At 44.9% G+C, this 25,949-nt stretch overlaps 1 protein-coding gene across 1 annotated transcript in view; it reads left to right on the top strand.

The window, feature by feature from the left end:
• The window catches only part of LOC146194831 (fatty-acid amide hydrolase 2-A-like), a 99,005-nt gene extending 75,969 nt beyond the window's left edge, over positions 1–23,036 (top strand). The window contains exons 5-8 of the mRNA XM_084596135.1: positions 6,566–6,723; positions 8,141–8,236; positions 15,331–15,524; positions 22,161–23,036. Of these exons, the coding sequence (XP_084452261.1) occupies positions 6,566–6,723; positions 8,141–8,236; positions 15,331–15,524; positions 22,161–22,578 (866 nt within the window). The 3' untranslated portion in view covers positions 22,579–23,036. The remainder of the gene's footprint in view (positions 1–6,565; positions 6,724–8,140; positions 8,237–15,330; positions 15,525–22,160) is intronic.
• The last annotated feature ends 2,913 nt before the right edge of the window (positions 23,037–25,949 follow it).

The following is a 25,949-nucleotide window of genomic DNA, read 5'->3' on the forward strand; positions in this document are numbered from 1 at the left end:
AGAAAAAGAATTAATAATAAACTCACCTAGCAGCATCATTACAAACACAGTAGCACAGGTGACAAGAGGGTACTGGTATGGTCTACCGTGAAGCCCTGACAGCTATGCCAATTCTTTTTAGCCTTTAACACCGCCGTGATGGAGCGGCAAGCCGGCACTTCAGTGATCTCTTGAAGCTAACACGCTAGCGGAAAGGCTGTGCTCCATTGAACGCAGCGTTGGCTGTCAAAAGAAACACTGCCAGTAGACTGCATAGAGATTGAGTGGGCGCCACATTTACAGGAGTTGCTGTGAAAAATAAATGCGTTTATATGGAAATATCTCTATAGAACCAATTCGCGAAAGGCCTTACAAGAAATTATGGCCGCTCTATGATCGGACGATTTGTTAATAAGCACGACTATACTCCCTGCATGAGCCCTATAACATATAACAGCTCTGCCATGTTCTTGTAGCAAGACATGAGAAAAAGCATAAATGAATGATTTCATTGCTATTTCTAGAAATGGTTATTGTACCTGTTTTATTTCTGGGTTAGATGTATCAATGTCATGAATTACATTAGGGAAGTTTCTTTACATAAGAATTATATATTTGCATTGAAATTTGCTGTATCGAAAACGGATCTCTGGTGTCTCAGATTCGGAATGATCATGCACCGGTAATATTTAAAAAGCACGGACGCAGATTATCGGCCCCAAAATTAAATTATCAGTTCTTCCTACTGGATAGTAAATTAGGTGCCAAGAAAATGAAGTTGGACAATGGCAGCCCAAATAGAGACGCTATTCCCGGATATCGTGCTCCAAACACGCTCATAACCTGCTATTCAGAAATTAAGAAACAAAAACGATTAATTTAGATTGAACTAAAGCCCTTATGCACGAAAACAATAAAAATAATATTGTAGTGTCACACCAACGCTCGGTGATTGTCGACGGTGACAAAGACGACGAACGTATGTCGAAAGGCACGTGCTAAAAAAGAAGACGGCAGACAAAGACGAATACGCAAGAGACTGACGCGCTAGTTAAACGGTCGACCCGAACACCGACCTGAGCTTCAACTCACCCTTACATTTGGTGGAGGCTGCTCTTCGTTCCCTCCTCTCACGCTGGAGCTTCACAGCCGCACACTCGCTACGCCATCCGCTATGCCTGAGGCAACAAGCCAGACCGCCACTCCACACTCGACTGATCCCACCGCTTCCCCTACCATCCTGTGCTCTGGTGGGCTTCGCCATCGTGACCCCAGCTTTTTCAGTGGCACCGACGACCAAGATGTAGACGATTTGCTATTCTCCTACGAACGCGTAAGCGCCTACAACAAGTGGGACGACACCACGAAGTTAGCCAACGTCCTCTTTTATCTGGCCGATGTAGCAAATTTATGGTTCCGCAACCACGAACCCGACCTACCCACCTGGTCGGCCTTCAAAACGAGCTTTTCCGAGGTGTTCGGCCGCCCGGCTGTGCGCAAACTGCGCGCCGAACAACGCCTCGAAGCCCGCGCTCAGAATCTCGATGAAACGTTCACCAGCTACATAGAGGACATTGTGGATCTTTGTAGACGTGCTGATCCTTGTATGTCCGAAGCTGACAAGATCACCAAAATCCTGAACGGAATCTCGACTATGCATTTCACATGTTGACGGCCAGAAACCCCCAAACCGTCGTCGAAGTGGTTCAGCTCTGTCAGAGTTACGACGTCCTCAAGAGGCAACGAGCTTCTACCCGGCGTTCTGTCGTGAACGATCGGTTATTCGTACCTCCGACAGCATGCGGTCTCACTTCTGAACCACCTTCCCTCCTTCCCGAGATCAAGTCCTTTATACGGGAGGAAGTGGCTCGCCAACTATCGCTCCTCCCTGCTTCTGCCGCAACCACCCCATCGATAGATTCTGCACTTCGACGCACCATCCAGGAGCAAGTTGCAGACGTTTTACCGCCAAGCTCTCAAATTACGCCTGTGACAGCCCCGTTAACGTACGCCGCTGTCGCCGCCAGACCACCACCCTGCCCTGTAGCGTATGCTGCGCCGTTACCACCGCCACCACCTCCGACCCGCCCTTATCTGCCTCCTCGACGTCCGGTCAACAATCCATGGCGGACCTCCGACAACCGCCCCAATCTGCTATTCATGTGGCGTTCCTGGCCACGTCGCCCGGCTTTGTGGCCAGCGCACGCAGTCTTGCCGCAATGGCCCCCGCCTGTACAGTTACAACAACAGTTCAAACTTTGAACCTTCCCCTCCCGCTGTCCCTGCTGGCACTTCTACGGACTCATGTTATCCTGACCGCTCCTCCCACTCCTCCCGTCGATCGCCGTCTCCCCGCCGTCGTTCCCTCTCGCCACTAGCCGTCGCTCTCCTGCTGGCCCAGAGGAAAACTACCAGCCGCAGCTCCGGAGGCAAGAACTGCGTTTTCCTCTACTTGTGCAAGTCCTCCGTCTTCCCCGACCAACGTTATCGAAGTGTTTGTTGATGGCGTCGCAGTTCTCGCTCTTGTGGACACTGGCGCCGCTGTGTCTGTTATAAATGCCAACCTTTTCTGCCGACTTCGTAAAGTTACGACGCCTGTTTCGAAATTTTTTCTCCGAACTGCCAGCTCACATCGCATTCAACCGCTTGCAGCGTGCACAGCTCGAATTGTCATTCAGGGTGTTTTATACGTCACCGAATTTCTTGTGCTGCCTCACTGCTCTCACGAACTGATTCTGCGTTGCGAGTTTCTCACCAGTCATCATGGGATTATTAATTGTGCCCGAGCCAGCATCGAATTGTCTCCGCTTTCACCGGCCGCCTCGTCTGACACACCGCTCCACGTCGATAAGATAACTGTGGCCGAAGATACTGACATCCCGGCCTGCTCTACCGTCCTCTTGCCTGTTCCCTGCGCCGGCTCTTCTGATTCGACAGTTCTGTTCACTCCGACTCACGCCGCTAATCGTCGCCATTGCTTAGGCCTGCCTTTCGCCCTTCTGACTTTCTGTGGTGGCTACAGCGCCAAATACGTCTCTAACCCGTCGCCTTGTCCGTCAACGCTTCTTCGTGGAGAACGTCTTGGTCATGTCGAGTCCTTTGATGACGCTATGACATCTGCCGTCTCAGAAAACCCAACCTCACTGTAGCTCGATATTATTGACTTGCCCGCTTCTGTACAGAACGACGACTCCACTGCAGCTTTTTCTGGCTGTATGGATGCCAGCCTTTCAGCAGATCAACGCGACCAGCTCGTTAGCTTGCTGCGGCGCTTCCGTTCCTCATTCGACCTTCCTCGGACATCTTTGGAGCGCACATACGTAGTCACTCACTGCATCGACACCGGTACGCACGCCCCGGTACGCCAGCGCCCTTATCGGGTATTGGCAGCTGAACGTCAAGTTATCACCAAGCACGTTAATGACATGCTTCAGCGTGGCGTCATCCAGCCTTCGCACAGCCCTTGGGCTTCTCCACTTGTTCTCGTGAGGAAAAAGGGTGGCTCTATACGGTTCTGTGTTGATTACAGGCGTTTGAACAAGATAACGCGAAAAGACGTATACCCCCTTCCACGTATTGATGACGCTCTCGATTGCCTTCAAGGTGCCGAATTCTTTTCATCTCTGGATCTTCGCTCGGGCTACTGGCAGGTATCCATGGCAGTTGACGATCGACCAAAAACCGCCTTTGTGACACCTGATGGTCTCTATGAATTCAACGTCATGCCGTTTGGATTGTGCAACGCGCCGGCCACCTTCGAGCGCATGATGGGCACAATTCTGTGCGGACTCAAGTGGCATGACTGTCTTTGTCACGTGGACGATGTTGTCGTGTTTTCAAAAGATTTTACGTCACATTTGGACCGTCTCGAGCGTGTGCTAAAGTGTTTGACTGATGCCGGCCTGCAACTAAATTTGAAAAAGTGCTGCTTTGGGGCTCGCCAGCTTCCTATATTGGGACACGTTGTTTCGAAAGACGGTGTTCGTCCAGATCCTGTGAAACTCCGTGCAGTAGCTGAGCTTCCACGCCCAACTTCTCTAAAGGAGCTGCGTAGTTTTATCGGGCTGTGCTCCTATTTTCGTCGCTTCGTCCACAATTTCGCTTCGATCATCTCGCCGCTGACTGATCTCCTTGTCGGTGACGCCATTCTTTCGTCTTGTACATCCGACTGTGATGAGGTCTTTTCGACACTTCGGCGCCTTCTAGTGTCGCCTCGATTCTCCGCCATTTTGACCCTGCGGCGCCTACCGAAATTCACACTGATGCCAGCGGTGTAGGTCTCGGCGCTGTCCTTGAACAACGAAAGCCCGGCCACCCAGAGTACGTTGTTGCTTATGCCAGCCGTACCTTAACAAAGGCCGAAAAGAATTATTCTGTAACCGAAAAGGAGTGCTTGGCCATCATTTGGACCATTGGGAAGTTCCGCCCATATCTCTACGGTCGTCCCTTTTCTGTTGTTACGGACCACCACGCACTCTGCTGGTTGTCCACCCTTAAAGAACCTTCTGGCCGTCTTGCTCGTTGGGCCCTCCGCTTACAAGAGTACGACATTCAGGTCATCCACCGGTCTGGCCGTAAGCATTCTAATGCCGACGTCCTGTCTAGGTCACCTCTTCAATGTGGCTCTGACTCGACAGCTATCACCATAAGCGACTCATTTTCGCTGGAAATCGCCGACATGCCCCATGAACAAAGGCAAGACCCTTAGATCGCTTCTCTTCTCACGGTTTTATCTACACCTTCTCTGCGCCCAGCTTCACGAACGCTTCACCGCCAACCTCGTCATTTTTCCATCCGCGACGGCATTCTTTACCGCCGAAAGTACCTTTCCGACAGACGCGAGTGGCTCCTTGTCATTCCTCGGCATCTCCGTTCGGAAATATGCGCCGCTTTTCACGCCGCTCCTCAGTGTGCCCACGCCGGAGTGTTGAAAACTTACACTCGTCTTCGCCTCCGCTATTACTGGCAGGGTATGTACCGCTTCGTGCGTCATTACGTTCGCGCATGCCAGGAATGCCAACGCCGCAAAAACACTCCACACCACTTCACCGTTCCGATGCAGCCCTTGCCCTGCCCCAGCCGACCATTCGATCGCGTTGGTATTGATCTTTACGGGCCACTACCTCTCACTCCAGCTTGTAACCGTTGGGCCATCGTGGCTGTTGACCCCTTACCCGCTACGCAGAAACATCTTCCTTACCTGCGTCGGCGCCAGACGTTGCGTCTTTCGTCCTGCACCATCTCGTTCTGCGCCACGGTTCACCTAAAGAATTGCTCAGTGACCGTGGCCGTGTTTTTCTTTCCGAGACCATTGAAGCCCTTCTTCAGCAGGGCCGCATTGTCCACCGTTCTACCTCGGCCTACCATCCGCAGACAAATGGCATGACGGAACGTTTTAACCGCACCTTCAGTGACATGCTGGCCATGTATGTCGCGTCCGACCACTCAAACTGGGACCGGCTTCTCCCATTCGTCACGTACGCTTATAATACTGCCATACAAAGCACTACCGGCTTCTCTCGCTTTTTCCTTCTATACTGCCGTGAACCCACCTCAACTATGGACACGATACTTCCTTATCGCCCTGACACCTCCGAAGCGAGCACCGTCTCTCAAGCAGCAGCATATGCAGAAGAATGTCGCCAGTTGGCCCGCTCAATTACAACCCAGAACCAAGGTCACGAGCAGTTTCTTCGCGCACCGTCTTGTCCAGCTCCTTCATACAGCAAAGACTCCCTCGTGTGGCTTTGGGTTCCTGCTACCCCTTCCAGCCTCTCTACCAAACTTGCTTCCAAATACCATGGCCCATATCGGGTTATTTGCCAGACCTCTCCGGTGAACTACGTTATAGAACCGCTTGTACTGACACCGTATATGCGTCGCCGCGGGCGTGAAACAGTGCACGTTGACCACCTCAAGCCCTGTTACGACCCGCCTGTTGGGCCCACACCTATGAGTCGGCAGGATGCCTCTTTTTTCTCCCGGGGATAAATGTAGTGTCACACCAACGCTCGGTGATTGTCGACGGTGACAAAGACGACGAGCATATGTCGAAAGGCGCGTGCTGAAAAAGAAGACGGCAGACAAAGACGAAGACGCAAGAGACTGACGCGCTAGTTAAACAGTCGACCTGAACACCGACCTGAGCTTCAACCCACCCTTACAATATAAATATATTCACAATGATTTATTGACAAGTTTATTTAACATAATTCACCTTGGCGTTTCGTCCTTAGTAATGAAATTTGTAGCCTTACCGCTATTTTGTTACAATATGATCCCACTGCAATAATGGACCTAACGAAGACGCTAATCAATTAATGATCATAGGAATCTATGTGTTACTTTCTTTGAAGTGTGCAATATCTTCAAAAATAGTGCATACATTTGGGTCATCAGTAGCTGGTTTCCTACTATATACTTCGTGAGTGAAAACTTTTCTTCCATATGATCAAAGGAGGCTGTTTCTGAACTTCAGGCCACGTGCACCCGCATTCCTTTTTAAAAACCGTGGCAACGGCGTAACACCAAGCGGGGATGTGCTTTTTGTGGCCGTCTAAATTTGGCCACAACATTATGTGTACAGGTTCCGTGCCTGCCAAAGGTTATCGAGGAGTCTACAACGAAGAGTTTGCGAAGCTGCGCTCCACTGGTCCTATGACGCGCTACGCCTGTGACCTTGTTCCCATGCTAAAGGTCATGCTCCCCGCCGAAGCCGGGCTGCGGATGCAGCTGGAAAAACCGGTACTGCCTTTTCAGAGCACATTCCTTGCTGAATAATGCGCAATAGGTTTCTTACAGTTCTTTTAGCGCACCGCTCAGTAGTAGTTTAACAGTGAAAAAGGAATACGAGTTTTAACAGTGTAGAAGGAAGCAGGCGCTCGTTCAACAAAGCGTTAGGAGTTGAATCGCGTCAGCCTGGGGTACCGGTGCTGGACTCCTTGCACTTTCGAGATCGCTGCTGCGGAAGTTCATCCTCATTCCGAAGAAGCCGCGACAGCTCCAGTTTATTCAAATAAATCAATTTGTCACCGCAACATTCCTTTAGACTCCTAGGGCTTGGGTATTCGGTCTAAGAATTAAGATGCCTAGTGCATTTTAAAATTAAAGCATTAGAAACACATACAGACAGGATTGGTGTCGAGCTTGACCGTGTGTGTTCGCTCGCAGACCTTTATACTTTCATGAAGCACTATGCTATATAATTTCTAATTACCGCTTCAACTATGCCATCGCCTTAATTTGAAGCACTTACACTCCACTACTGTTCTTGACAATTAGCAACACCTGCACTATCTCAACGCGTCCCTCAACGTAGGGAGTGGAATGTACACCCTGGTTGCAGCATTATTCTTATTGTAAAACCATATTTTATTAATTGTAGTTTTTGAAGGTTTATTGCTAAGGTACCTGCATACTTCTAAAATGCGAGAGTCACGTCAAGAGCAATTTTTCGACTAACACAAAAATTACCAGTATATTGTGCTGGAAGATGGTTCTTTTCATGGTGAGGCTATAGCAGCAATAGACGCAAGCAATCTATAGCAGAGAGAAACGTGTCAGGTAGTAGTCATGGGATTGAATCACTTAAGTTGCAGACGGAATCACTTGCGATTGAATCACTTAAGTTTCATGAGACTTTAAATCTATTTTCAAGTATTCTTCTGGACAAGTTCACCACCCAAGTCAAAACAAAACATATTGAAGCCTGTCAAAAATACAGCAAAATATTCAATGCTTTTGTCGTAACGCCTCAAATTTTTGCAGTCCTCTCGCTTTTTTTCTTGCATGTTTCTGTGGTGTGTAGCTCGGCACCACTTTATTTTGTGTCCCCATAATATTAAACTGTTTATACAGAAATCGATGTAGTCACAAAGAGGCCCTATCAAAAGCAGACCAAATATTTTTCTGTCAAAAACAAAAAAAAAATGTCCTGTACTTATTTTTTGTTCGAACATTCCTTCCATTTCCGGTACTTCGAAAAAAGTACATGAAGTCCAATCCCCATTTACTAACAAAGTTTTCCTGCATGCCTACTTTCTAGCAAGTTTAGTTTGAGCGAACTGTCTCTGTTTCCGGGAAGCCTCAAGGCCCCAGTCCTAAATAGAAATCAAATTTTGCCGGCTCTAGACCTTTGAAGCAATTATTTTTGTATTTCCAGGTTGAGCTGAGCAAGTTGAGATTTTTCTACGCTGATAATGAAGGTTGCACTTTCTTCAGCCGCATACACCCAGACATGACAGAAGCCGTACGTAAGGTGAGTGATTATTTCAGCAAATGTGTCTCTTCAATGTTTCACTTACTTAAGCACCACGACGCTGTGCAATTGTAGTGTTGTCAGACGTTCCAGCCTGAACGCGGTCTTCAAGTATTGTTGAGTGCTTAGTCGGTTCGCAGTTATTAAAAATTTTAGAATATTTGACACATTCAAAAATTTTTATTGTTAGGTGTAGTCGGTTTACTTCCTACCAATTTCATTTGAATTTTACTGAAATATGAATAGCTAACCTTGAGATAACCTATAGTCGTGTTAATCATTATTTTACCCTTGCTATTTCAATCCGCCGTAACAAAATATAGTCTGAAAATAAATTTACTTCTTTTTTTAAGTTTGCTCAGAACCTCTTGACCAATTGAGGCCTATTTTTGCATAAGTTGAAGAAAATAAGTAACCGATTACAAAAAGAGTTTTTACCTGAAAATTTATTACTAATGAAATTGGCAAAGCCTCTTCTGAGAGTAACGGCAATAAATACTCAATTGCCACGATTCAATGTATTACTTGTGGGCGATTCCTCTGCCCGAGGCATGCGCACGACAAAACACACAGTGGGCCGTGTAACAAACATTCTTTATCTCACGTTAAGCGCGGGCGTCGTCGAGGCCGTCCGGGGTCGTCGTCCGGGTGTCTGCGGGTCGTTCTCGTGGAGAGAGCCAGGGGAGAAACAGGAGCGACGAGCCAGGAACCAAGAAGGCCAGACGGCGGCACGAGCCTTCTTTTATAGACCCCTCGCGCGGGACCGGTTATCCCCGAACGAGCGGGGAGAGGGAAACCGGCAGCGCGCAAGGAGCCTTGGGAAGGTGGCGCGGCCGTTGAAAGCGCGGCGCGCCACGGGCGCTAGAGATATGTGGCGTGGGCCCCCACATACTGTGAACAAAAGTGGCGTGTTTGATATTTATCATATGATGTTAATCCTCAACAGGAATTGTATTCCAAAGTTTCCTTCACTAATGCTTCCATATTTCCTCACACAGAGAATAAAGCGGAACACTCTACTCAAAATCATTTGATACACCGGAGGGACGCACAGAAGTTTAGCGCAATACCACATTATGAGCTAGCTAGTAGTGAAATTCCGTGATGCTTTTTCTTCATAATTTAGTATTATTGGCCTTCATGTTAAACCAGCCAAAATACAAGATACAGAGAATAGGACACGTTTGTGATAAAGCCATATCGGTTAACCTTTATAGTAAGGAATTCGCTCTGTTAGACAAATCGATATATTAGGCGATGACTTTGAATTCTTTCGACCCTTTCAAATGGTTTCGATATTGTGCGCGCGCATCTCAGTGCGAGTTTTTATTTTCTTCTTTCCTAAAATAAATCTTCGGTTGTTAGCTCAGCCTCTTGTTTGCTTCAATTCTATGTGTCTTGTGTTTTGTCTTGTTTAAAATAAATGCTTACAACTCGCTCAGCCCTCGACCTTGTTATGATTATTGGTGGCGGATAACCACTTCAAAACTTGACTGAGGTTAAAAAACTTTTTATCGCGTAAAACACACCATTTTTTAACACTTACTTGCGCTGTGCATACGAGGCGAAAGCCTAGAAGATAATGCGAAACATATTCCACAACCTTCGTCTATCTGTCGAGCCAGAACGTCAATTGAAACGTGTATATGCGATGCCAACAGTCAGTATGTAACAAAAAAGCAATGAAGCACGAAGCTCACGCGATGGTTGCACGCTACTATCCAAACTCTGCATGCATGAAAGTCGAGCAGCAGGCGGGACTCTGTTTTGTACCCACTTGAACAAAGCTGTTGGTACTTGCGCATGGTGGTTATAATATGAGTCTCGCAACTGGTCAAAAATGAAACCAATATCATCAAAAACCTCGTCGCCAGCAGGACACGGGAATGGCTGACATCTACTGAAATGCGTGTGATAGATGTTTACGTAAGTCTCGATAAGTGCCCCATTTCTTGCAGATTGCTCAACCTCGAATTTGAAAATTCAACCATTGTTTGAATAATGCAATCACAAGAAAGAACTGCCAAAGCGAAATATTATCAAACAACCCTCCTTAATTTATGCCAATTTACATATCATTCGCACATCTTAAGTTCAACCGTCCTTTACTTCGTCGCTGAAATTTTTCGATGAGCGTTTACCTATGCCACGATTCTTCATTTTAGTCTTAATTTTAGACTCCTTAACTTTAGTCTGCAATAAGGAAAGATTCAAAAAACACAATTTTTAAAGGTTGCGTGGTCGCTTTCATTTACCCTATGTTCAAGAAATACGAGGTCGTGTATACATACATACACAATTTTATTACCATTCATCAATACAGATTACATTCCCCTGCCCGCAGAAGCGCAGGAGCGCTTGTGGGCGGGCCACGGCAATCGACGGGCGCGTGCTCCACGCCAAAATAAACAATAATAAACTAAAGGTACATCATACAATATAGTACATGGCAAAAACACTTTCACGTACCATGCTGTGTAGAATTACAAAACAACCATTTTTGTGCTTCTCGCTTAACTTGAGCAAGAGACGTCAACTGTACAATTTCATTTGGCAATCTATTAAAATGATAGGGAACAGGATAGGCACGACACCTTTTTCCGTAATTAGTGTACACTCTTGGTAGTTTAAAACGTTCATTCCTGCGAAACACTCTAGGTTTATCCTGACGAAGTTTGAATTTATTCGGAAAAAAATTTCTTGTGATATGTACTAAAGCAAAAAGATATGATAGAGGACAGATTTCTGCATTGATTAGTTTAACAGTCTCATCTAGGTTTTCTGGGACAGTCCCATACACAATATTCTCTGCAATTCGGTACAGCAGTTTATTCACCTGAAACATTCTGCAATTCGAACAGGAGCCATACACTGTGACACCATACCGTAATACAGATTCACCCAAAGCTCTAAAAACTATTTTACGGTGCCTGATTGGGCATGTTAACCATAGCTTGTACAGTTGGGATGAAACAGTTCGAAGACGATTGACAACATGCTAGATATGCGTAGCCCATGACAAATGTTGATCGAAGTAAAGGACAAGGTATTCTACTGTAGATGAGAATGGCAAAGGCTCACATTGACATCCACTACACCCAGCATCATGCAGAACAATCGTTTCGCTCACGGGTACATTCTTGTGTGGGTTTCTAAAGCACAACAGGATACTTTTGCTTTTATTCAAATATATTTGGTTCGAAGCAAACCACTTAACTATACTATAAGCATCTGCTTGTAGCAGGTCTCTGGCCTGTTTAAAGGATGGATGGGACATAATTAGTGCTGTGTCGTCTGCATACTGAAAAAGTTTGAAACTGAGTGCAAGATTGCTTAAGTCATTAATATAAACTATGTGTAGAATGTCTTTAGATAATATTAGTAAACGTGATAAAATAATTAGTTTGGTTTGAAAGGAAATACAATACCTTCCCTGCCGTATATATTAGCGTTTTACACGATGACTCTTCTACAGCATATATATACTTTCTTAAATCAATTAGGTATGCTCAAATGCCCCTCAAGTAACACGCCATTATCCTTATTAAACTTTGCAAGCATATAAAGTCGGCGAGCCATCTGGACGCAGTGCCCCGATAGAGCAGTATTACATCGGTATTACGGAGCATTAACGCACTGTCCCTCTACTTTGACCTGCCTGAACCGTATATTCTCATGAGGTACTCTCGCTGAAAAGTGTGTACCACGCTGTATTATTTTTTTACTTGTTAATGACAGCAGATGTCGAACACAAGTTAGGCCAATGCATAAACAGGTGGCGCAAACGAAGTAGTTTACCTACAAGTTTGAGTTAAAGCGATTCAGTGCACGAACAAATATAAAAATATACCTGCGTTGTTACAAATTGATGCCTGATATTTATTCATCCGCCGGGTCATTTCCTATTTAAGGGTTTTACTGCGTCAAATAACTTATTGCTGCAGCGATACTGCTGAACTACACAGTTTTTAAATCTGTCTGTCAGCTTTTTATTGAGGGCGCCAAGAAAATTAAAACTGGGAAATTTGTTTCCTCTCAGAATTACCTGAGGTTCAATTACTCAAAGGCAATCCATTTGGTGCTCAGTTAGGGTGATTAAAAGTGAATTGTCAAAAAAAATAATTGGCTCGCTGTTCGGGCCGTATCAATCCATGTTAATACATGAACCCGTTTGCACTGAATTCCAATTCAAATTTATGAAAATTTACCAGGAGTGTACATTTATTGAAAAATGATAGGGAGCGAACAGAAAAATTGCACGCCGTTGATAGGTTATGCCATATCATCTCCAGTGCAGGGGAATCTTAGGAGAATAAAAACGTACCGTAATTCATAACCAGTGTGCTGGCAAGGACATTGCAAATTACTGGCCGATTGCGTTACTATCCGGTACAGAAAGGTAAATAAAGGCAGGTTCTGACATGTGTAAACCTTAGCCTTGCGTGAAATAATGTTCTGAACTACTTTTAATGTTCAGAAAGGTGAATATGAATTTGAGGGTGAGGGAAGGCTGACCAAGGAAGGGTTGGACGAAGGAGGGCAAGCAAATTTTAGGAACACAGTGTGACGGAGGGTCAAACGTAGAAAGAAGAGGACGAATCAGGAAAGACGAAATTGAGGGCACTTGCCCCTGTATGAATTAAAAATCACCAGTACGAATTCTTTTACTTAAAAAATGCGTGTTACTCATCTTAATCATCATCAGACAAATTATGCCAATGCAGCATGATCGCCTCTCCCATATTCATTCAATTAACTCGGTGATGTGCTAGCTGCATCCACTTCACCCATGAGAATTTCACAACCTCATCTGCTCACCTAACGTTTTGCACACCCTGCTAGGCTTTCCTTCGCTTGGAATCCAGTTTGTTGCTCTAAGCGACCATCGGTTATCCTATCCTCGCACTACATGTCCTACCCATGCCCATGTCTTGTCGATTTCCACTAGAATGTCAGTAACTTGAGTTATTGCTTTGACCCGCTCTGCACGCGTCCTATCTCAACGTTACCGCTAACATTTTTCGTTCCACCTCTCTCTGAGTTGTCCTCAACCTAAGTAGGGCCCTTTTCATTAGCCTACATGTTTCATTCCCATGGGTAAATACAGGTAAGATACAACTGTTGTATACTTTCCTCTTGAGCGATTTCGGTAAACTGCTAGTCATAATCTGCGACTACTTGCCAAATGACCTCCATCCCAATTGTATTCTCCTTGTTAGTACTCATTCATGGTATGGATCTGCGGTTACTACCTGTCCTAATTAGACATACTCGCCTACTACTTCAAGTGCTTCACCGCCTAACGTAAACTGTTGTTCCTTCCCTAAGCTTTTGAGCATTACCTTAGACTTCTGCGCATTATTTTCCAGCCTAGCTCTCGGCTTTTTCTGTCTTGGGCATCAATCATTCGTTGCAGTTCATCTCCTTGAGCAACTTACTAAGAAAAATCAACAGCGAATCGCATATTATCGAGGTATTTTCTATATACTCGTATGCCTAACTTCTCCCATGCCAAGTCCCAGAATACTTTGTCTAAGCAACCTGTGAACAGCACTGGGGAGGCTGTGTCTCCTTGCATAACACCTTTCTTTATGGGAATTTTGGTACTTTTTTTACGCAGAAAAATAGTAGCTGTGCAGTTACTATATACCTTCCAGTACTTTCACATACGGCTCATCTACGCTACGATTTCGCAACGCAAGTATGACTGACGATGTTTCTACTGAATCAAATGCTTTTTCGTAATCAGTGAATGCTGTCTATAAGGGCTGGTTGTATTCCGAGCAATTTTCTATCACCTGATTGATGATATGGATATGATCGATAGTTGATTATCCTTTCCTAAGTTTTGCTTGATATATTGCTTGCTTGAAGTTCAATGTTATCTTGATTTTGTTAGCGATTATCTTTGTAAACACCTTGTACGTAACGGATAGTAAGCTGATTTGGCTGTAAATTTTCAAGTCCTTAGCAGCCCCCTTGTTATCAATAAGGATAATGTTAGCATTCTTCCATGATTCCGATACATCCGATGGTACCAGACATTGCATATACAGGGCGGACAGTTTCCTAGCACGATACTACCCCCGTCTTTCAACAAATCTGCAGTTACTTGACCTTCTTCAGCTGCTTTCTCTTTTCATAAATTCTAAATCTTTCTTAACCTCGTTCTTCGTCACTGGCGGAATGTCTAACTGTTGTTAAATAGTGCTAATCTCATTTTTGTCCTGCCTACTTCAGCTAGTGCATACACCAGTATAGAACCCTTCGTCTACTTTGACTATCTTGTCCATATTTATGATGACGTTGGTGGCATTGTCCTTTAGCGTATACATCTTATTTTGCCTATGTCTAATGTTCTCTCCGCTGCTTTAAGGCTGCCAATGTCCTTTGAGCATACTCGATGTTTTCCATGTTATACATTCTTATGGCGGACAATTCTTGCCTATGTATTAGCTTTGATCGCTCTGCCAATTTTGTGCTATATTTTGGGTTGGAGGTTTTATTGCTTTGGCGTTTGTAATCAAATTTTTCGTCTGCTGTGCGTATAGGCTCCGCCTATAGTAACAACTTGCCATTTTCTTACGGTGGGCGGGATAATAAAATGCCGCAATCAAATGTCTTGAAATTCCTTCCAAAAAAACATTCAGCTATGACTAGATAACCTCTAGTGCTGTGTGTTTGAGTGCTGATAACCGGTGCAGCTATCATAAATATGCAAGCGATTGTGTTGCACATCAGCTGCAGGTCGACGGTGTGACGAATGCAGATGAGGCGGAGCATCGTCTTAGGAACGTTGCCCGTACATAGAAGATTGAATATAAAATGCTGATTGATTTGCTGTGGAGAAGCGTAATTATCTCGGTAGGCTGCATGGTAATTGATGACTTGACGGGGGTTCAGTTTCGTCAAGCATACTTTTGAATAGATTAAGAGCTGCTCGAATTTCTTTGAAAACAGGGACACAGCTGTCTTCTTCCAAGTTTTGGAGGAAGCTTCAAATCAAGGCAGCAGGAATAAAACCACGTAAACCTGAAGGCTTCATAATTTGCATTATGAGTGGCGTAATCGGCAACTTTTTTTTTTTTTCGCAGGTATGTTCCTACGTCAGTAAAGAGTATGGCCGCTCTGTCGAACGCCTTCGGCTCGGGGAGGCTTTAGCGACAAACAAGATGTTTGGAGCTCTGTTCACCGCGAGCAAGTGCGAGCCAATCTCAAGACTCTTTACCGATGATGACGGCCGCCCTATCAACCCTTGGCTAGAGTTCATCAAGATTTTACGTGGAAAGTAAGCAACAGTGTGATCAGCCAGCTTCATTTTACTTTCTGGAAGTGTTACAGACATTTGTGCTTTGAAGGAACGGATGCTAATCGTTTCATTGGAGTCCTAGTAGATCTACTATAAAGCTTTAGAATAAACTTTTGCTGACATATGTGAATCAGTTCCGTGATCGTTTAAGAGTTAAAACGAGTCTTAACTGTTTATGTTCAAACTATGTGGTGCATAAGTTTGTTTTTTAACAAGTATTTTTACCGAATAAGCGTACAGGAAAAGTGGTGACTACCGAACTTCTAAATTTATTATTCTGTTGGGCCCTCAACAGTGAATTGCCAATGTTCATACCTTAACTGAATGAAAAAATAATTGCCCTTGAAATACTGAGCCTCAACATAACATCAAAGCCGCACGCACAGTTTGAACCAGACTTGCACAGCTTAACTATCGTAGTTTATTCCAATTTCGCCAGAGTTTAAGTGTACCTAACCTTTAGGTACAAATTTAACTATATCTTCAGTGTGCCTACGAAGTAAAATTAGACCCATACTTGGTGAGTGAGAATTAGCAAAGTGAGAATTAATAGCTTATGTCGATGTCCATTGCGCTGACAGATGGCTGCATGAGACCTCGCTTTTCGATGTAAGTGTTCATACAGCTACACCTCTCAAGCGGTTCTGAGAAAAAAAAAAGGCAAACGGCAGTCATGCACGAATGAAATAAGGCCAAGCAAGCACGACAGCAAACAAGCCTTTCCAGAGGCGTACTATAGCTGCGACTTTCAGCCTCCTGAGAAATTCTCCGTGTGTCAGCCGCGTTTGCTGCGGGAGCAGTAATATGTTTTCGTGGGCTGAGGTCATCGATCGGAAAAGAACCCCCCATTGTCGAAAAGGGCAAACATTTTCACTGCGGCGTTTGCATAGGCCACGTACAGTACTGAGATGCACACGTCGAACACGTTTATCTGAGTCACCTTCAAATGGCTCCGAACCGCTCTCGCCAATAACTAACTTAAGCAAATCGAAGCGTAATGTTCCTCTGTATTCGCCCAAACACGTTGAACTTCAGCTTTTTAAATAAGTAATGAAAGAAATCCAAGTTTATACGCTGCAACAAAAAATTAGGGCACACATGAAAAGAAAGCCCGGGATTTTGGTACTGCTTTTTGTTGCTACGCTACTGCGCAGTATTACAGAATACTGCTGTGCATGTATTGATAGACATTGTCTAATTTGCATATGTGAAGTAATGCTCTGCTTTAAACTTTTATGCACTAGCGTCGAGTCATGAAAAGTTCCACAGAAAGCTTTTTGGACATCTTTCGGATGATTTTAATGAAGTGCTCGAAGATGTTTCATAAAAATATTCAAAGAAAAGGTGCAAGCCATCTACACATAGCACGTATTTTGTATACTTTCTCCTGCTTCAATAATGACAATTAGGACTGCCATGAACAGGAAATGGGCGTGCTTCCTTCTGATATATTGAAAAATGAACAATCATTTAAGGGCGTAAATAAGGATATCCTGACGATTACGGTGAAGTTATAGCATACCAACTATTTACGTTGAAATCCTTTTTGCCGGAATTTCTATTGTTTTCCTGAGAAAATGAAACGAACTTTTGGGCCACAGGTAACCAGTTTTATACAATGTCTCTATTTAACGGTTAAGAAGCTTTGAAAGAAGAACCATCGACAGGGTGGCACGATACTTAACATAAAAGAAAGCTAGGAAGCCAAGGCTGAGGAAAACAAAAATTCAAAATCTTATTTTACCAAAGAGCTCGCTTTCATGCGAAAAAGAATTCTATCGAAAATGCCAAGTCAGAGACACATGTAATGTAGGCGTTTCAACAGTGAATATTAAAGGCAAACCCAAGAGCGCTGATCAAGAGCAGTCATGCCGACCATGTTGATTCTTCACGTAAAAAAATTAAGAGAAAATTTGCCAAGGAAAGAAGAGTATCACATGATGTCAAAGCCATTACAGATAAACAGCATATGGATAGCGATGCGTAGAGGCCATGGGAAACTGCTTAATTTTTGAAGAGGAACACATTCTTAGAAAACATTAACCGGGTCTCTTAGATGTCTCTTAAGAGAAAAGTTACGAAAGTCTACCTGTATTTTGGCTCTCATCTTTTGCAGTACTACATATAATTATAATTGGTTTATAGGAATAAAAACGGGCCGTACCTGTGACACTTTCTCCGAGAAATGTGTTTCGATGGTACATTAGATAGCAGGAACGCTGTACCAGGACACATATTCTGAAATCTCGCGCACGAATCGAGCGCCTAATAGGAGACATTGACAGAGTTATCTCACAGATCTCGCGCACAACTCTCTTGAGCGAGGTTTCGTTCCATGAATCTAGAAAGGCCTTCGCCTTAAAAGAGCCTCGTCTTACGTTCCTCGATAACTCTGTGTTCGTTCCAGCTGACTTTAGGGTGAAACACGTACTCTTTGTCAAGTCGCTTAACTGGATGAACGGCAAGACTGAAGTACCAGTCGTGAATTGAAAGCAATAGGGCTTAAGACAAGGACAAGAAAAACGGCACACGCAGACAGAAGTATATACATTACGCGGTCATGATTCACCTAAAACGTCTCTTAAAGGATGTAAAAAGTGATTGGTATATGGGAGTAACATTACGCTTCCCTTCAAATTATCATGATTATTGCCCTTTTCTGTAGAGTCGTCTCCAAATGTTGTTGTGTCTCCAGTAAATGTTTCAATTTGTTGGTGAAGATCCCAACTTTTGCACATGGGGGCGTAGGCATATAGACTTCATGTTAGCTGGATCTCTCGACGTCACTATTATTAAAGGCGCTTTTTTCTACCTGAAACTATGTGGAGATGATCGACAATGCTGCTTTTGTGCACGCGAATTCCAGCCGCAGCAAAGTTCTGTGATATGGTTCGACAAACAACCTGAGGTAAAGGAACAGGTTTAGATCTTTTTTTGTTTGACTCTGGCCTGGTTAAACTGTGTCAATACGGCAAAGTTGCTTCAGAATGTGTGAAAAGTCAGCCTTAGGTCATCTCATTCTTTTTTTTGTTTTCGTCAAAAAAAGTCAGCCTTAGGTCGTCTCAGGCTTTTTTGTTTTCGTCAAAAAGTGTTATTTAGTTCAAAAAACGTAGGAGCACATTCGTGACATCGATGTCGTGAAAGAGATCAAATGGACGTTTTTTCAAACGACCTAAAATCAGGCGAACAATGGCAATGACAATTTAAACCCAAGCTAACCAGCTTATCCTTGACGTTTACCTTTTCATTTCCTAAGAATATTCTTAAGGTCGCAACACATTTCCAGCAAGCGGTAAAAATTGTATGCGCAAATGTGTGCTTCTTTCATCTCTTTAACTATAGCGTAATTTCCTACAAAAAGATCTATATGAGGGAGATGATTATGTCTAATCTAATTATTTGGCTTCTTTTCCACTCTTTTGCCCGTTCGGACTGGATTACACAGTAAGCACATGTTTTATTGAAATCGTATGCAGCCACTGTTGTGTAATGAACACGTTACTCTTCAAGCTCATTTTCAAAGCAAACCCAAGCACGTCAATTAGCGCCTACTACGATTATCACAATTATTAGTGAAAATATGCTATTTAGTTGCGGTCGTTTACACAGCCGCTTTTGTCAGTACTTGCCCCCGGCCGTTATAACCACTTCCAGCTTTTTTCTGAATTTGAGGAGTGTGAAGCACTTGGACTTGAATTGCAGTGGATACGTACACGTAATTTCTTTGCGCAGTTACAGGAAAGTTGTGCAGATGCGCAGTTTTTATCGATGTGCAGTAGGGCTCGCGAGATATTCTGTGTGCTCATATTCTGTGTTCCCTTGTTCCCATTTAAACCCTCTTCTGAAGAACTGTCTGTCTCATGAACGTTTCGTGAAGTAATATGCAGTAAGCTAGGATACAGGTTGTACTTTCAATAGCAAAACACCTGTGGCAGATGGCAAATAGCTGCCATCGCTGAGGTAGAATTCAGCTTTCGCACACTGTCCAAGCCTCTTTTATTTTAAAGGCTGCAAATACCGCAAACTGTCCCTGATTACATTGAGCAGGAGAATGCAGCTACGACGGCTTCTGTGGTCTTCTACTGAACACTTAAGCAGTAGCGTTATAAACTCGTTCTGCTGTACACCAGGTTTCGGTGTCATCCTGTGGTGGTCTGAAACAGTCCTGATTTGTCGAAAGCGTCATGAAGCCACGATCGTTTCATTTCGTGCTGGAAATTCGAATACGCCACATTGAAGCAAGGCTAAGGAGTATGAGATTGGCTCATACTAAGCCAAATTTGGCGTGCATGTTTCTCTAACGGTTGTACTTGAGAAAATAGCAATAATTAAATGGTATGGTCTCGTCGCCATCCGGATTTCAACCCAGGCCATCGTCATGCCAGTGTGGCGCGCAACGCATAAACCAGGAGAGTCGTTGACTCCAAGCAACTCAGAGGGGTACCTATTTCTGCGTATGATTTAGTACTGTTTTTTTTCTTCGTGGTAACGATTCAGTAACGCTGTTTTTAAAGTCTTAAGACACTTAAAATGATATGTTTATTTTGTGCGCATGTTTAATTCGCGGAACAAAAAGTGGGTGCTAAAGGTGCTATTGCGCCTACTCTTATGGAGAAGCTTAAGGATCCTGCCATTTATTTACTGCATACAAGCACCGAATATTATCCTAGTAGATTAAGGTAGGTAAGACAAAATGTTCTTTGCGGCCAAGAGCGAACGTAACCTCAGATCATAAGAGGAGAGTCAATATGGGATAAAGAGGCTTATATTTCACTTAATGATTCCACTGGGCGGATAGCAGGTTGAATTAGGCGCGTTTTAAAAAAGGACCCTCGGTCCGCTAACGCTGGCCATGGTTTCCGCACTTCATTCATTCTCTGCGAGATAGGAAAGGGCAATTTGTGGCCACAAGCCCTTGCCAATGAGAAAAATGCTTATTGGACAGGTGTAACACCATTGACACTTAGATTTATAATTCGTTTGGTTTTGTTTAGTTTATGGCGTTCAACATCCAAAAGCAACTCGAATCATTGGAGTTGCACTAAATGAGTGTTATGGAATATATTACTCCCGGGCCATCTTTTATGTGCGCTGAAATCGCACAGAACATTGCGCTTTGCATTTCACATTCGTAACCGCTTCCTTGGGATAAGCATTATATTGCTCTAAACACTGAGGCACTGTAATAAGTTTGCGGGTATCAGAATTGCCAATAGAACTATAGCACAACGCAGTAGGACATATGCAATAAACTACACGAAAACCTCCTTTAACTATCACCAAAATTAATAAGGTGCATTCAGTTGGACTTCTGCGCTTCACTCACCGCATTACATAGCATGTGCATTACGTAGCAACGTAGCACATTTGGCTTATGTCATGGCGTACCAGAAGTGCATGATGTGCGCACATTCGAGTCATCTAGTCACAAGAAGACAAAGAGCGTAAATGGTGGGTAAAATATTATATGTATAACTACTACAACGAGTGTGATTTAACTGCTAAATTTTTAAGGCGAAGGCCTTTAATGCCTCAATTTTGGCAGCAGAAGCTGTCGGCAGAGTATGTCAGTCGGCAGAAGTTGTCACGCTTTCGATGGAGACTGTTCAAAATATAGAAATAAACCGGGCAATCAAACCTCCATCCCTTGGATCCCCAACCGAGCGTTTTAGCAATTCTGCCCCATCCCAGATGGTGAAACGTTCATAACAATTCCTCTTGTCTACCGTGAGGATAGCTGGATTCTGCGAATGACAGATAGTGTGGTTTAATTTCCGCTAAACGAATTATAGAACACCGGTGAACATTGGTGCATTCAATGGAATACTGGTTGTGTTCATTTGGCGCTTTCTCGAACGCCGCACCACACAGCAAACAAAAGCAGACCCCCTTTTCTAGGAGGTGTTAGTGCAAAAGGCATCAGCGGCATTTCATATTGATTTAAAGGCTAGTAAAGATGCAGTATATGTCACAATTCTCCGTGGACACATGTACCAAGCCGTAAAAGAAGGGAGGAATGTGCGAGCGAAAGAATAGAGGGAGATAGATGTGCCTTATTGGAGGTCTACGCTTCACCATGCTGTAATGGATTTCGTCTCATCGCACATTAACGGTTCAAAGTGAACTATAGAATTCTTTTTGTTCCAAGAAGCAAACCTTTAGTCCAAACGTACCAAATCTGTTCAAAAGATTGAGAGCCGCTTGTCACTAACAGCACGAAAGCATATTTAAGGGTTATTTGGACGTCATCAAATTATAAGAAACGCCTGTTCTAGTTTTTTTGCTAATACCGTGGCGTGTTTCTTAGGGTATGCAAAATAAAGACCAATTTGCAGCCTGTTATCATTTTGAATGCCACACTACAACATGTTTCTGCTGCGAAGCAGGTTTGCGTTGTGCTTCTCGTAAGGTAACCGTAGCGTGCACCGGGTAGGATTTATTGCGTGCACACTCCAGGAAGAGCTCTGGAGTACGCAGAGGTTTGGACAGGCTCATACGTTACCCGCACTGGCACTGCATACACAAGCGCACTAAAATTTAAGGCAATAAAAGTACCTTAAATCTGTGCTTCTGCTCTATCAATACATTCTAAAATAAATGGATTTTGTTTTCCAGATCCAAGCACACCTTTCCTGCAGTACTGCTCACGTTATTTGAGAGAAACAGCATGTATCAGACCGACTCCAAGTCGACCCGCTACTACCTGACCATGGTGCGGAATTTCAAGGAGCGCCTCTTATCCATTCTGAGGGAAGATGGTGTCCTAATCTACCCGACGTCTTTGGGGCCGGCGCCTTTTCATAATGAGCACGTCCTGAAGACAGGCCAGAACTTGCTCTCGGGACTGGCTAACATTGGTGGTTTTCCGTGCACATCCGTTCCCATCGGCTTAACATCCGATGGAAGACCGTTAGGAGTGCAGGTCATGGCCGCTCCTAACCTTGACAGGCTGTGTCTTGCAGTGGCCGCGGCACTAGAGAAGGGCTTCGGAGGATGGCAGGCACCCTTTGATACAAGAACCTCACTGAAATGAGACTGAAATATGGCGCACAAGAGGGAAGAGACCTCGTCTGCTGGCCTAATTTATCAGAGCGCAAAGTTTTTCAAGTAGATACGCAGAAATAAACACCACGTGGAAGCTTAGAAACAGGGCCAGGTACAGGTGCCAAAGAAAGCCACCCAGCAGCAACTTTCTTCGCGCTACCGCAGCTCGTGTTACTTCGTACACCTATACGCATCAATCTTATTGCTAAAGTGGCCAAACTTTTGCTAAAGATTTATTATTACATTATTTTTTTACTGCATTGCATTTTTGCACGCACTTATATGTTAGAATTTATTACTACAAGCACGCCAGTTGTCCATTAAATCGCCGGCGTCTGCACAGCTGGAAAAGTGTGATTGAATGAGTGTAGGTTCAATAAGAAGTGGTGGCTTTTTGGTGCAAATGAAGAAAGAAAATATTTCTACTAATTGTTCTAATACATATATGACGTGGTAATTTTAGTGCATGATTTTATGTCTCTAAAAGCCTGCGCTTGCTGATTTCATAAGCAAAATGTATAAATAACACATGCAATGTTATTTTTGCGAAACTTTGCAAGTTTAGTGTAGTTCGTATGCAGTTGCACTAATTTCAAAAACAAATTCATTCAACCTTGCCTGCACTATTTTTCGCGCTCAATTGTAGTGCTGCGTGAGAGATTTTGAGATTAATAATTGGCTCTCTGTAAAAAAAAAAAAAAAAAAAAAGAGAACGAGAATTCTATAGTTTATAATCCACGAAGTGCCCCCTGCCCCCCTTTACGATATGCAGATAGCAAAGGGCTGCTGACCTGACATGGATTACTGCACATGAGCACCATATACACGACAAAATGTCAGATAAAAATAAATTATCTCCAGCCTACAAAACTGCGCCACTTACGGCAATTCCTGGAGCTGGTACACTTTTATAGAAGCCACAACCCAAAATGTGCAGAGCTACTTTGTCCACTTACTGTCTTTCTCCGGTCAACCGGCGGCCCGTCCTCAGTCATTTCTTGGTCATCAGAAGCCCGGGCTGCCTTTACCGCCGCAAAACCAGTAGTCGTGAATGCCGTGCTTCTGGTCCAATCGCGCAGCAACGCCTCTACGAGATTTACGGTGGATGCTTCACGCGTGGCAGTCGGAGCCGTCCTAAATCAGTGCATTAATTCGGATAGGAGACCGTTCTCTCATTACTCTTGGAAGCTACTTCCTGCTGAGACCCGCTATAGTGTCTTTGGCCGAGAGCTCCTGGCCATCTACTCCACGATAGAGCACTTTCGGCATTTTGCAGAAGGATGCAAGTTTCACGTGCCGACCGATCATAAGCCTCTGGCGTATGTAATCGGTACCAACTCTTCGAAGCAAGCCTCATGCGAACTCCGCCAACTCACTTATAGCTCAGGTTTACTACCAACATTCCCTATATGCCAGGTGCCACCAACACTGCCGCTGCCCTCTCTCGTATCGCCGCGGTAGCCACTGCAGCTTGCACCGTCGATCAAGCCGCATTCTCTTCCGCCCAGAAGAATGACCATGAGATCGCCGCTTTTCGAGAGAACTTCTGTTCCCTCTGACTACGGCTAGTGCCCCATCCCTGCTTGCCTGAGCCCTTGTGGTGCGATGTGTCAACAGGCCTTCCCCTCCCTTCTTTTGTCCGGCTTAGGTACGTAGCCCCCTCTTCCATTCTCTACATGACATATGCCACCCAGGCATTCGGGCTCCTCATCGACTTCCCACCCAGCGCTAGGTTTGGCCCGGAATCAACGCTGATGTGTGCACTTGGACGCGCATGTGTATGTGGAGATGCTTTCTCAGGCCTTCCTACCAGTTGGCCGTCGTTTCGACCATGTATGTACATCCCGACATCGTGGGCACTCGGCCTGTGCCTTGAGGCTACCGGTATATCCTGACCATGGTCGACAGCTTACCTCGCTGGCCAGAGGCAGTCCCTATTCCTGACAGCACTGTGGAGACTGTTTCCCGCGCCTTCATCTTTGCGCGGGTATCTCGATTTAGTCCTCCAAATTTGCTTCTCTTAATCATATTCTCGACGTAAAGCAACGCCGTACCACTGCACATAACCCATGTGTCAACGGCATTGTGGAACGCCTTCAACGTTAATTGAATGCCGCCCTAGCAGCTAGCCAAGATTGCGCCACGATCGTCGGCTCCTTACCCATTGTGCTCCTTGGTCTATGGGGCGTCACCCGGGATTACGTACAGTGCTGAGCTTCCGAGCTGGTGTATGGTAGTGCGGTGTGTCTTCCAGGAGCCTTCTTTACATCACAGCAGCTCTCAGCCCAGCCGGAAGAATTCTTTCAACGTCTGTTGGACTGCGTTAAAGACCTCTGGCCTACTCCACCGCATCCATCCGCCTCAATACCATTTTTGAGCATGCTGACCTCGCCACTCCGACCCACGTTTTGGGACGCCGGGATGTTGTCCGAGCTCCACTAACACCGGCCTACGACGGACCTTTCCGCTTTCTCCACTGCACTCCAAAAACCGCTACCCTCCTACAAAACCGTCGGTTAGAGACCGTCAGCCTAGACCTCCTTAAGCCGGCTTATATGGAGTCAGCACTGGACAGTCTCGCATCGCCGCCTGACCTCCTGTTCCGGTGCCATAGCAGGCCCTCCGTCCGTTTCGACTTCCAGTCTAGGCGGAAGGCCCTGTAGCGCCCACATGGATTGCGCCGGGAACATGGATATCGCGCGCCGCCTGGCGAAGAAAATAAAGACGTCGTCTGGTCGTGGCTCGTACTGCCTCTGCAGTCAGTCTTGTTCTGGTGCCAACCAACAACAGTATTGTTCATTCGCTCCTGAGGCGTTAGGCCTTCAAATTCATACAATTGGAAGCGCTGCATTAAAAAAACATTCGCTGCGCTTCGATGGAGGCGAAACGAAGTGCCTTCCTTGTGCTGTGCGATGTCAGCGCTCGTTAAAGATCCCCAGGTGGTCAAAATTACTCCGTAGCCCTCCCCTATGGCTCCCCTTTCTCTCTTTTCACTTTCGCTCCCACCTTCCTTCCTTCCCTCACGACGCGGCTCAGGTGTCCACAGAGCAAGTGTGACAGATACCGCGCCTTTCCCTTCCTGTGAACCAATTTTTATTTATTATTAAGTGCCCGGCCATGCTACCCGTCCACGAACCTCCGCCAGAGAGATCATCGTGAAGAGGACCAAGACATGTGGTGCACAAGTTACCAGGAAAAAAATATGCGCATTTATATTATCGCCGTCTCTTCAAAGCAATCCGTTCGAACATGCCCGAGTGGAATAGAGGCAGTGTGGCTAACTCAGACTCCACTGTCTTGGAAGCTTCATTCCGCTCTCACCAATCTATTTCAACGGCGAAGCACAACACACAAGCGTAC

Source organism: Amblyomma maculatum, chromosome 3 (assembly GCF_055883805.1).
Source record: "Amblyomma maculatum isolate TAMU_Amacu chromosome 3, ASM5588380v1, whole genome shotgun sequence".
NCBI lineage: Eukaryota > Metazoa > Arthropoda > Arachnida > Ixodida > Ixodidae > Amblyomma > Amblyomma maculatum.